Source organism: Mustela erminea, chromosome 5, assembly GCF_009829155.1.
Source record: "Mustela erminea isolate mMusErm1 chromosome 5, mMusErm1.Pri, whole genome shotgun sequence".
Taxonomy (NCBI): domain Eukaryota; kingdom Metazoa; phylum Chordata; class Mammalia; order Carnivora; family Mustelidae; genus Mustela; species Mustela erminea.
Window position 1 is genome coordinate 64,256,467 of NC_045618.1, and position 11,378 is coordinate 64,267,844.

General features: G+C 44.0%; 1 protein-coding gene across 2 annotated transcripts; it reads right to left on the reverse strand.

Moving 5' to 3' along the window:
• Positions 1 to 304: 304 nt before the first annotated feature.
• On the reverse strand, positions 305 to 3,761 carry ELL3 (elongation factor for RNA polymerase II 3). Of its 2 annotated transcripts, XM_032343534.1 has the most exons (11): positions 3,611 to 3,761; positions 3,336 to 3,371; positions 2,866 to 2,978; positions 2,550 to 2,751; positions 2,381 to 2,460; positions 2,181 to 2,253; positions 1,827 to 2,010; positions 1,538 to 1,580; positions 1,243 to 1,414; positions 977 to 1,021; positions 305 to 883 (listed from the first exon to the last, which is right to left on the reverse strand). In XM_032343534.1, exons 1-11 carry the CDS (start codon positions 3,740 to 3,742, stop codon positions 773 to 775), a joined length of 1,191 nt encoding a protein of 396 aa, XP_032199425.1. In that variant the 5' UTR covers positions 3,743 to 3,761; the 3' UTR covers positions 305 to 772. The 2 variants fall into 2 exon arrangements, with proteins under 2 accessions (XP_032199425.1, XP_032199426.1); XM_032343535.1 differs by lacking the exon at positions 977 to 1,021.
• Between the last annotated feature and the right edge of the window lie 7,617 nt (positions 3,762 to 11,378).

Consider the following 11,378-nt stretch of genomic DNA (forward strand, 5'->3'; position numbering starts at 1 on the left):
ATCCTTAACTGCTATGATTTGAAAAAGAGAACTTTATTCCTATTGTAATCTCTAGCTGTCAATTATAAGATGGATTTGATAGAGCCCCAAAAGCAAAATATATATCTGGATCATCCTTAGTGCTTTGAAAAAGTAAAGATGCCTAACCAGAACCTTGAAGGTTTTAATTCATAAGACCTGGGCTGAGATCTGGAGATCTAATTTTATAGAGTACCCAAGAAGTGGTTCATATAGACATTCATGGGTAAGAAACATTGCTTTGAATTAAAGGAAGACATATAAACTGACACAGAAGACACAGAAGCAGTTTTCATTTTTCAGCCATGTTTGTAAAATAATTCACTTCCAGAACAGGGGGAACAACCAATCCCTTTCCCATTATATCTAGGTGTATTACAAGTTACTTCAGCTCTGTTACCAAAAGTTCTCATTACTATTTCTTTAGGGAGGCAACCAGACTCTCAAGGTATCTTGTCCTGGAAATGGTGAAATCCTGAAATCTCAGGATTTGAAAATGACTTGGCTGAACTAAAGAGGAAGAAGCTAAGCCTCTACTACTCTTCCTAGTCTCCTGGGCACAGCTGTGGAGTTTTGGCACTGTGCCCAAACCCTAAAAAGTAAAATATGGCAACAATGAAAGTCAGACCTTAAAGAATTTAGAAGTTTAACTCGTGCTTGCCACCATGGACTCAGCAATAAGAGCAGACACTTGCACTCTATGTAGTTCATAGCTGCTTTGTTCCTTCATATTGCACAAAGCCTTCTGACAGCTTCAGCTTTCCCTGTTCTTTTCCTCAAACTCCAGGATAAGACCTTTAATGTGGGACAATTTCTGATGCAGGTACTCACAGCGACGCTTTTCTTCCCTATAACCTGGGTACCGCTGCAGAGAAAAAGGATCCATGTCAAAAAACAAACAAAACAAGAGGATCTACCATTTCTGCCTTCTTGCTACCGTTCCCAGACCTTGTCTTACCTTCCTGAACTTTCTATATTCCTGGACTATTTTTTCTTCCAGTACCTGAAACAAAGAAAATGCTAGCGCCAACTTTAGCCTTGAGAAAAAACCTCCAGTTTTCTTGAAGGAGAAAAGTAACTTCCCATCTCATTCTACTAAATGACAGAATATTTTTTCTCTTAAAACTGACTTGCTTGTCATTTGGGTCACTGTACAGTCTTAAGGTCAGTTAGGGAGTTGATGGCCAGTAAAGCTAGAAAGGCCATCTTGGGTCCAGTCCTTACCTTGTGTTCTGGAGTTCCTCGCTGAACTCTCTTGATCTCCGCTCCCAGCTCTATGAACCTTTGGCTTGCAGCCCCAACACGAGCATGTAGGATGCGGTATTCAGTATAATCTGTCTCAAAGTCCTGCTCATAAGCATGTTGCTGCTCTGCACTGCAGATGGCCCTGTATTGCCTGCCAGGAGCAGAGAGTTGCCACCTTCAACTTCATTGCCCTGAAAGCATCAAGCTCCCAGGAAGTTTATCTTAATATCTCATGCACAAGGTTTGATAAAATTGTAAGTAGCAGGAGACTCACAGGACATAATCTGGTACCTCTTCAGGGCTTGGGGATTCAGAATCTAGGAAGGAAGCAAGACGACACAAACTACATAGGTCTTTTTTCTGCTAGGGCAGTTTATTTTTTTCTAATTTATTTTAGAGAGTTTATTTTTTTTTTTTAATTTATTAGAGCAGGGAGCCCAAAGCAGGGCCCAATCGTGAGACTCCAACCAAGATCATGACCCGAGCAGAAGGCAGATGCCCAACCGACTGAGTCACCCAGCACCCCTCCACTAGGGCAGTTAGCCCTTTTCTCATTAACTCACCAGCTTGAACTGAGGGACTGTGCTCCAACCTGGGGCCCGTGTCTTCATCCTTATCCTCTTGTTCCCAGTCTTCTCCCTCTTGCAGGTCCTGACTGGGCAGCCCTTGTAGGGGACTTGGAGCTAAAGGCAGAGTTCTGAGTCTCTTTTCTTCTAGTCCTAGAGTGGTTGTAGATGCCGGACGCTTCTGTTGGGAAAAATACCACATAAACAGTAGCCCAGAAAGCCTAGTCTGCCTGACTCGTGAAAACTAATCATAGAATGAGCTCCAGGAGCATCAAAATGAAGGCTCCTAATTTTAAAATGTTAGCCTGATTGGACAAAGATTTCTGAAAAACCCTCGCTATTACAACTTACCTTGTCCAAATGTTTCTGGCTAGCAGAAGTCAGTGTCTGATCAGGTTCTCTGTTTGGAAGATAGGTCTGGTTTCTAGAATATTTAAAGAGGGAATGGGAGAGATGAAGACCAAGATCTCTTATTACAGCATTTAGGGTGGAGATTAGAAAGGAAGATAATATGAGGGATTCCCAGTTTAGTCCCACCCTGCCCCAAGTACCTCACTTCCCACTGTGTCATGTGTTCCTTTGAGGATCCTGGGAGTGACCGTCCTTGGCTGCTTGCCAATGGATCTGGCACCTGGCAGGGAAAGTGGCAGGGGCACTTGCCTCCCTGGGCTTTAGGCTTTGCCCCACCTGATTCCGGCTACATACAGTTTCTGGCCTCACCTCTTTTAGCGCCATCTGTGGCTGTGAAACTGTGTCTTCTTCAGAATAGTCTCCTGTGTTCTGCCAACTCTCAGGATCTCTGACACGGTCCATCAGATTATGTCTCTGAACTATAGATGGGGCTGGGATGGAATCCATGGCTGCCCAAATAGTGAGGCGATCCCTGAGTGGGCCCAGGCAGTGGAGCTGGTTAGACCCAGATCTGGAAAGGGGTGGTGGAAAAATCCCAGGAGGGTGGAGAACTTTTAATCACCTCTGAAATCAGCCTCCCCAACTTTCCACAAACCTTTTTTATTTGCTCCCTGTTCCCCCTTACCTGCCTAAGCGTTGGCACACAAGGTCCAAGCCACCTCCAGGGCCCTCCTGGCCACACTGGGACACTAAGAAGGAGAAGAGGCAGGACCAGCCAGGGCCTGGGAACCTCAGATACTGAGCGCAAAAGGAGAACCATAAGCCCCATGAAGTTGTCCCCTCCCCCTTCCTCCCACCGCCATTCTTCCCTGAGCCAACCTAAGATTGAAGATGGGTCCCACGGGGCTCGTTAGTACACCAGGTGCAGCTGGGCTTGAGTTCCCCAGGAGGCTGAGACGACACAGTGTCCTTAACCGCAGTCTCCTGGGACCACAACCCTAGCAGCCCCCTCTGCCCCACTCGGGTGTTCAGTTCTCGGAACTTCCTCAGACCGTGACTGCTCTCAGCCTCCCCACCCTGACTGCACCTTTCCGGAGCCCACTCCTGTTCTCCCCGCACCGCGCCTTTTTCCAAACACTCTAGGCCCGTACTTACCCCTCGGTTGCCTTGGAAAGCGATCACTGGCCGAACCTGCGGGGAGAGCAGATGCGAGCTGAACGCCGGTGAAGTGGCATTCCCAGGATCCAGCGTCGGGTGCCCGGGGTGGGGTGGGGGGGACCTGCCCCGCCCAATTCACTTGGAGAGGTGGGAAGGTCGGAGCCTGTGGATGCCTCTTCCCAACCCCAGGTCGCTTCGCCAGGGTCACCGGCAGAGGCCTGAGATCCTGAGAGGGAGAGGCTAGGGAAGACGGGGCCCAGGGTCCGCCGCACCTGTTGCCGCCGACACTCTTGCAGTGCCCGCAGCACCGCGTCGTTGAGCCTGAACATTAGGAGGCTAGTCCCGGCAGCGGGGGTGAAGCAGAGCTGGAGCTTCCCACTCAGAAGCTCCTCGGGTCCCTCCATGGCTGCGATGTCTAGCGCACGCAGAACAAGAACCACAGGCAAGGGCCGCCACCACCACCACCTGTGCTGTGCAGGGCTACGCTGGCACTCTTGGAAGCCCAGGTCGGCCCCGCCCTCCACCAGGACCCACCCCCGGCCCCACCCCTGAGGCTTCCCCGCAGCTGTGGTGCTTCGCTTTCCTCAAGACTTTTGCACGGACCCACCCCGACGGGTTTCCTGGATACGTGCGCACCGCTTTGGGCTTTCGGAAGGGGCTATCGCAGTTCGGGGTGGGGGGGGTGTCTGTGGCCAACTTTAGACCCCTTCCCAGTTTTGCCTCAGTTTCCCCAGCCAACCTGAACTCAAGAGTTGCCGTCTCTAAGTGAAGCTGAAACTGCAACCTCTAGAGGGTTTTAGAGGCAGAGGAGCGGGAGAGGACCTGGTTGCTGGGCTGACTCAGTAGACCGTGCCTCAGAGACCTAGACTCCCCCAGGGACCGGAGGGCGGCGGACCCAAAGGGGTATTTCTGACGCCAACACCTGGTGCAGAGCTTTCGCTTTTTCCCGCCTGTAATAGTGCTGCAGACCCGAAGTCGATTTCTAACTGCGTCTGGAGAGAAAATCAGGCCCAGTGGGCGTCAAGGCAGCGGTGAAGTTTGGCTGTGGCGGGCTGGAGCGGACCCCTCCCATCCCCACCCGTAGGCAGGGATGGGGTGTGTGGGTGGTGGTAGGAGAGTTGCAGGGAGAAGGGAAGACTCCTGGCTTATACAGGTGAGACTGGTGTGAAAGGGAGCTGGCCCACTCCCTGAGGAGGGCCGAAAAGTGCCACGAAGTTGTGTGACATTCTGGAAATTCAGATTCTGGTGCACTGAGACCGCAGGAATTTCAGGTCGGCCCTGGTGCCTCCACTTGTCCCTGTTTGGGCATGTTTTCCAAAAGCCCTGAAGTTCTCTTTCCTAGCCACGATCCCTCTGCTAAATCCCTGGACCTACATAATTTCAGGTGACCTTAATGCCCTCCACACCCCAAATCAAATTACCTATACATTTGTCAAAACTCATCAGATAGGGACGCCTGGGTGGCTTAGTCGGTTGGGCAGCTGCCTCCGGCTCACGTCATGATCCCAGGGTCCTAGGATTAAATCCCGCATTGGGCTCCTTGCTCAGTGGGGAGCCTGCTTCTCTCTCTGCCTCTGCCTGCTTGTGTGTTCTCTCTCTCTCTCTCTGAGAAATAAATAAAATAAAATATTTTTTAAAAACCTCATCAGATAGTACACGTAAAATGTGTATATTTTAAAGTATGTAAATTAGATCTCAATAAAGGTAATTTGAAAAGGCAATGCAGTAAATCTCCAATTCCAACAACAAAAACATTTACTTGTCCATCTCCTTAAGGCTTTCTGCTTCTGTGGGTGACCATTTGTTAATTTGATAAAGAGTGTGGCAGTAGGTAAATCTGGTCTCCCAGGGTTCCTTTTCTTCTCAGATGACATCTGTGGACTTCTGTTGGATTTTTCTGGATTTAAATTCAAAGGAGAGCCTAGAATGGTGAAAATTAAATTTAGAGAAGAGGGCAGGAGCAGTGCTATAAGAGGAGGGAAATGGGAAAGATATTTGGGGAAGGGGTAGGAATCTAACATATGTTGGATGTCTATTGTGTGACAAAACATCTGCATGTTATTTAATTCCTAAAATAACTTTAGAGTAGGTATTATCACTCACACTTTTCATTCATTCATTCAACAAATATTTATTGAGCACTTACTCTGTACCAGACATTGTACCATATCCTTGGGATACATCAATGAACAGATTTCTTGTTTTGCAGAGATTACATTCTTTTCTTTTTCTTTTGTTTTGTTTTTTGTTTGTTTAAGTAAGCTCCATGCCTAGCGCGAAGCCCAATCAGGGGCTTAAACTCATGACCCTGAGATCGAGACCTGAGCTGAGATCAAGAGTCAGTTGATTAACTGACTGAGTCACCCATGTGCCCCGTGGAGAGCTTATATTCTAGAGGGGAAGGAGACACTATAAACAAACCTAAGAAATAAACATAAGAAATACAGTGTATGTTGGGGTGCCTGGGTAGCTCAGTGGGTTGGGCTCTGCCTTCAGCTCAAGTCATGATCACTGGGTTCATGGATCAAACCCTGTGCTGGGCTCCTTGCTCAGCAAGGAGTCTTGTTCCCTCTGTTTCTCCCCCTGGATTGTCCTCTCTCTTTCTGAAATAAACAAAGTCTTAAAAAAAGAAAGAAATATAGGGTATGTTAAAAGATGATAAGTGCTATAGCTAAAAGAAAAAGTGGAGCAAGGTAAGAGGGTTTGGAAGTGGAGGAAGAGGATGGAGGATGGAGAGGGTTGACTGTATATTAAGTAAGGTGATAAGAGAAAGCCTTATGGAGAAGATGAAATTTGAGCAATGCCCTAAAGGAAATGCTTTCTAGGTAGAGGGACTAACCACTGCAAACTCTGAGTCAGAAGTGTGCCTGGAGTGTTTAAGGAAAAGTTGAGGCCTGCATAACTGGACCAAAGTGAGTAAAGGGGAAAAGTTATAACAGACAAAGTCAAGAAGGTAATGGAGCAGGGACAGATCAAGGGCTGAAGGGCCTTGCGGGCCATTATAAGGACTTTGGCTTTTACTTTGAGTGAAATGGAAAGTCACTGCAAGGTTTTGAGCAGAGGTGTAATATGAAATTACCTCCATTTTCAAAGGATCACTGTAGTTGCTGTGTTAAGTGTAGACTATAGAGTGACGAGGATAAAAAGCAGCATGGCCTGTTAGGCTGTTGCAATAATTAGAGCTAGAAATAGTGGCGGCTTGCACCAGGCAGTAACAGATGAGGTGGGAGAAGGGATAAGGTTCTGAGTATTTTGAGGGTAGAGCCAACAGAATTTGCTGATGGATTGAATGTGGTACGTGAGAGAGAAATGGCATCAAAGATGACTCGACCATTTTTGGCCAGAACAACTAGAGGGATGAAATTGTCATTGTCTGAGGTAGGGAAGGCTGCACGTGGAACAGGGTTAGTTCTGAACATATTGAGTTGTCTGTTAGAATCCACATGGGAATGTGGTGCAGGCAGTTGTATACACAAACTTAGAGATGGTGAAAGATGTCTGGGCTAGAGATGTAGACTTGATAGTACTAAACATATAGATGGTATTTTAAAGCTATGAGACTAGATGAGATCACCCAGGAAGATAAAGAGGAATGGAAAGTGTTACACCCTCGGGTACTCCAATCTCTAGAAGGAAGTCAGGGGGAAGAAAAGCAAAGCGAATGGAAAGATGGCGGCCAGTGGGGAAGAAAGAACACCAAGAGTGTGTGCAGTGCTGAAAACAACATTTCAAAGAGACAGGGATTGAACAACTATGTCACCTGCAGTCAATAGGCCAAGTAAAATGAAGAGTAAGAATTGACCATTGTAATGAAAATGTTCTAAAATTGACGGTGATGATGGTGGCACATATCTGTGGATATCCTAAATGTCTATTCAGATCCTCTGCCTATTTTTTAATCAGGTTCTTTGTTTTTTATTGTGCTGTTGAGTTCTTTATATATTTTGGAATTAATCCCTGGTCTGATATATGATTTGCAGAAATCTCCCATTTAGTAGGTTGTATTTTCATTTTGAAGATGTTTCTTTCAATATGCAAAAGCATTTTAGTTTGAAGTAATCTTTATTTTTGCATTGGTTTCTCCTGACTTTTATTTTTTTATTTTATTTTATTTTATTTTTTTTAAAGATTTTATTTATTTATTTGACAGAGAGAAATCACAAGTAGTCAGAGAGGCAGGCAGAGAGAGAGAGAGAGGGAAGCAGGCTCCCCACTGAGCAGAGAGCCCGATGCGGGACTCGATCCCAGGACCCTGAGATCATGACCTGAGCCAAAGGCAGCGGCTTAACCCACTGAGCCACCCAGGCGCCCCTCTCCTGACTTTTAAGTCTGATCCACAAAATTATCGCTAAGATCAAAGGGAAGTTGCCTATGTTTTCTTCTAGGAATTTTGTGGTTAGGTATAAGATTCAAGTCTTTAATCCATTTTGAGTTAGTTTTTGTGTATGGTATAAGATAGTGATCCAGTTTTCCCAATGCCATATATTGAAGAGACTGTCCTTTCACCATAGTATATTCTTGGCTCCTTTGTAATGCATTAATTGTCCATATATATGTGAGTTTAGTTCACAGCTCTCAATTCTGTTCCATTGATCTGTGTGTCTGTTTTTGTGTCCGTATCATACTTTTTTTTTTAAAGATTTTATTTATTTGACAGAGAGAGATCACAAGTAGGCAGAGAGGCAGGCAGAGAGAGAGAGGAGGAAACAGGCTCCCTGCTGAGCAGAGCCTGATGCGGGACTCGATCCCAGGATCCTGAGATCATGACCTGAGCTGAAAGCAGCGGCTTAACCCACTGAGCCACCCAGGTGCCCTGTATCATACTGTTTTGATAACCATAGCTTTGTAGTTTGAAATCAGAGAGCTGATACCTCCAGCTTTGTTCTTTCTTAAGATTGCTTTGGCTATTTGGCTATTTGGTCTCATGCAGATTTTAAAATTATTTCTAAATTTGTTCTGTGAAAAACACCATTGGAATTTTGATAGGGACTGCATTGAATCTATAGTTTGGGTAGTATGGACATTTTAACAATATAATTCTTTCAATATGAACACAGAGTATCTTTCCATTTATCTGTATCTTTTTCCACTTCTTTCATCAGTTTCTTCCAGTTTTCAGTGTATAGGTCTTCCACCTCTTTGGTTAAAATTATGTCTGTCTGTCTGTTTATTTATTTATTTATTTGACAGAGAGAGAGTGAGAGAGGGAACATAAGCAGGGGGAGTGGGAGAGGGAGAAGCAGGCTTCCCACTGAGCAGGGAGCCTGATATTGGGCTCAATCCCAGGACCCTGGGAACATGACTTGAGCTGAAGGCAGACACCTAACAACTGAGCCACCTAGGCTCCCCAATTTATGTCTGTATTTTACTTTTTTGGATGTATTTGTAAATGGGATTTTCTTAATTTCTTTCTGATAATTCACTATTAGTATATAGAAACACTATGGATTTCTGTATGTTGATTTTGTATCCTGTTCACTTAAGTCACTTATTCTAACGTTTTTTGGTAGAATCTTTTGAGTTTTTTATGTATACAGTATCAAGTAACCTGCAAGTCATCATAATTTTACTTCTTCCTTTCTAATTTAGATGCCTTTTACTTCTTTTTCTTGCCTAATTCCTGTGTCTAGGACTTCCAATACCATGTTGAATAAAAGTGGCAAGAGTGGGCATTCTTATTTGCAACAACATGGATAGAACTAGAGGGTATCATGCTAAGTGAAATAAGTCAGAGAAAGACAATTATCATATGATCTCTCTGATATGAGGAATCTGAGAGGCAGAGCTGGGGATCGTTGGGGCAGGGAGGGAAAAAATGAAACAAGATGGGATCAGGAGGAAGACAAACTGTAAGAGACTCAATCTCATGAAATGAATTGAGGTTTGCTGGGGGGCAGGTGGGTAAGGGATAGGGTGGCTGGGTTATGGACATTGGGGAGGGTATGTGCCATGGTGCGTGCTGTGAAATGTGTAAGCCCTATGATTCAAAGACCTGTACACCTGAAGCAAATAATACATTATGTCATACACACACACACACACACACACACACACACACACACGGAGTGCCTGATGCACTTGTCTTGTTCCTGTCCTTAAAGGAAAAGCTTTCTGCTTTCCACCATTGAGTATGAAGTTTTCTGTGATTTGTCATATATGGCCTTGTCTTGTTCCTGTCCTTAAAGGAAAAGCTTTCTGCTTTCCACCACTGAGTATGAAGTTTTCTGTGATTTGTCATATATGGCCCTTATTATGTTTAGGTATGTTTGTTCTAAACCATCTTTGCTAAGTTTTTATTATAAATGGATGTTGTATTTTTTTCAAATGCCTTTTCTGCATCTATAAAGATGATCATGATTTTTATCCTTCATTTTATTAATGTAGTATAGTATTTAGTTGATTTGTGGATTCTGAACTACCTTTGCATCCTTGGAATAAATTCTACTTGAACATGGTATATTATTATTTTAATCCATTATAGAATTAAATTTGCTAATATTTGGTTGAGATTTTTTGCATCTGTGTTCATCAATTATATTAGCCTTTAATATGTGTGTGTGCAGGTGTGAGTGGGGTGGCTTGTCTGGTTTTGGTATCGGGATGGTGCTGCCCTCATAAAATGAGTCTGAAAATATTCCTTCCTCTTTGATATTTTTGGAGAAGTTTGAGAAGGATAGTTATTAACTTTTTCTTAAATGTTTGGTAAAATTCAGCGAAGCCAGCTCATCCTGGACCTTCATTTGTTGGGAGCTTTTTGATTACTGATTCATTCTCCTTATTAGTAATTGGTCTATTCAGACTTTCTATTTCTTCATGATTCAGTGTATGTTTCTAGGAATTTCTCCATTTCTTCTATATTCAATTTGTTTGCCTATAGTGGTTACTATGATCCTTTGTATTTCTGTGCTGTCAGTTGTAACCTCTCTTTATAATTTTATTAGCACTCTTTTTTTCTTCATTAGTCTAGCTAAAGATATGTCAATTTTGTTTATCTTTCCAGCTCTTAGTTTCCTTGATTTTTTAAAAAGATTTTTATTTATTTATTTGACAGAGAGAGAGAGAGGCCTCAAGAGAGGGAATAGAAGCAAGGGGAGTGGGAGAGGGAGAAGCAGGGTCCCCACTAAGCAGGGAGCCCGATGCTGGGCTCTATCCCAGGATCCTGGAATCATGATGTGAGCAGAAGACAGGTGCTTAATGACTGAGCAACTCAGGCACATGCTCTTTCTTTCTTTCTCTCTTTCTTTTATATTTACCTTAGTGGTGTTTTTATTTAAAAAAAAAAAAAAAGAATTGGGGGGGGTGCCTGGGTGGCTCAGAGGATTAAGCCTCTGCCTTCAGCTCGAGTTATGATCACAGAGTCCTGGGATCCAGCCTAGCACTGGGCTCTCTGCTCAGTGGGGAGCCTGCTTCCCCCTCCTCCACTGCCTGCCTCTCTGCCTGCTTGTGATCTCTGTCAAATAAATAAAATATTAACAATTTTTTTTTTTTTTTTTTTTTTTTTGCGAGAGAGAGGTGGGAGGAGGGGGAGAGGGAGAAAGAGAAGCCCAACCAGTCTCTATGCTCAGCTCAGAGCCTGACATGGGGTTCAGTCCCATGACCCCGAGATCATGACCTGAGCCGAAATCAAGAGTCAGAAGCTGACTGAGCCACCCAGATGCCCCTCTTTTTCTTTTTTTTATTCTCCATTTATTTCTACTATGATCTTTAGTATTTTCTTTTTTCTACTGACTTTGGGTTTCCTTTGTTCTTTTTCTGTCTCCTTTACATGTAAAGCTAAATTGTTTACTTGATATTTTTCTTGCTTCTTGAAGTAAACCCATATTGCTATGATCTTCCCTCTTAGAACCATTTTGCTGCTTCTCCCAAAAATTTTGGTGTGTTTTATTTCCATTTTCATTTGTCTCTAGGTATTTTTTAATTTCTTCTTTGATTTTTTGGTGACCCATTTGTTGTTCATTTGCATGGTGTTTGCTTTTTCTTAAAGATTTTATTTTTAAGTAATCTCTACATCCACTGTGGGGCTTGAACTCAAAACCTGCA

Bases quoted from the DNA above. Each gene is read 5' to 3' on its own strand.
- ELL3 (XM_032343534.1), bottom strand. From the start codon at position 3,742: ATGGAGGGACCCGAGGAGCTTCTGAGTGGGAAGCTCCAGCTCTGCTTC. The intron at 2,752-2,865 runs GTAAGGGGGAAC...ACCCCTTTCCAG, and splicing joins GTGTGCCAACGCTTAGGCAG to ATCTGGGTCTAACCAGCTCC. The intron at 2,461-2,549 runs GTGAGGCCAGAA...TTTCCCTGCCAG, and splicing joins CACAGATGGCGCTAAAAGAG to GTGCCAGATCCATTGGCAAG.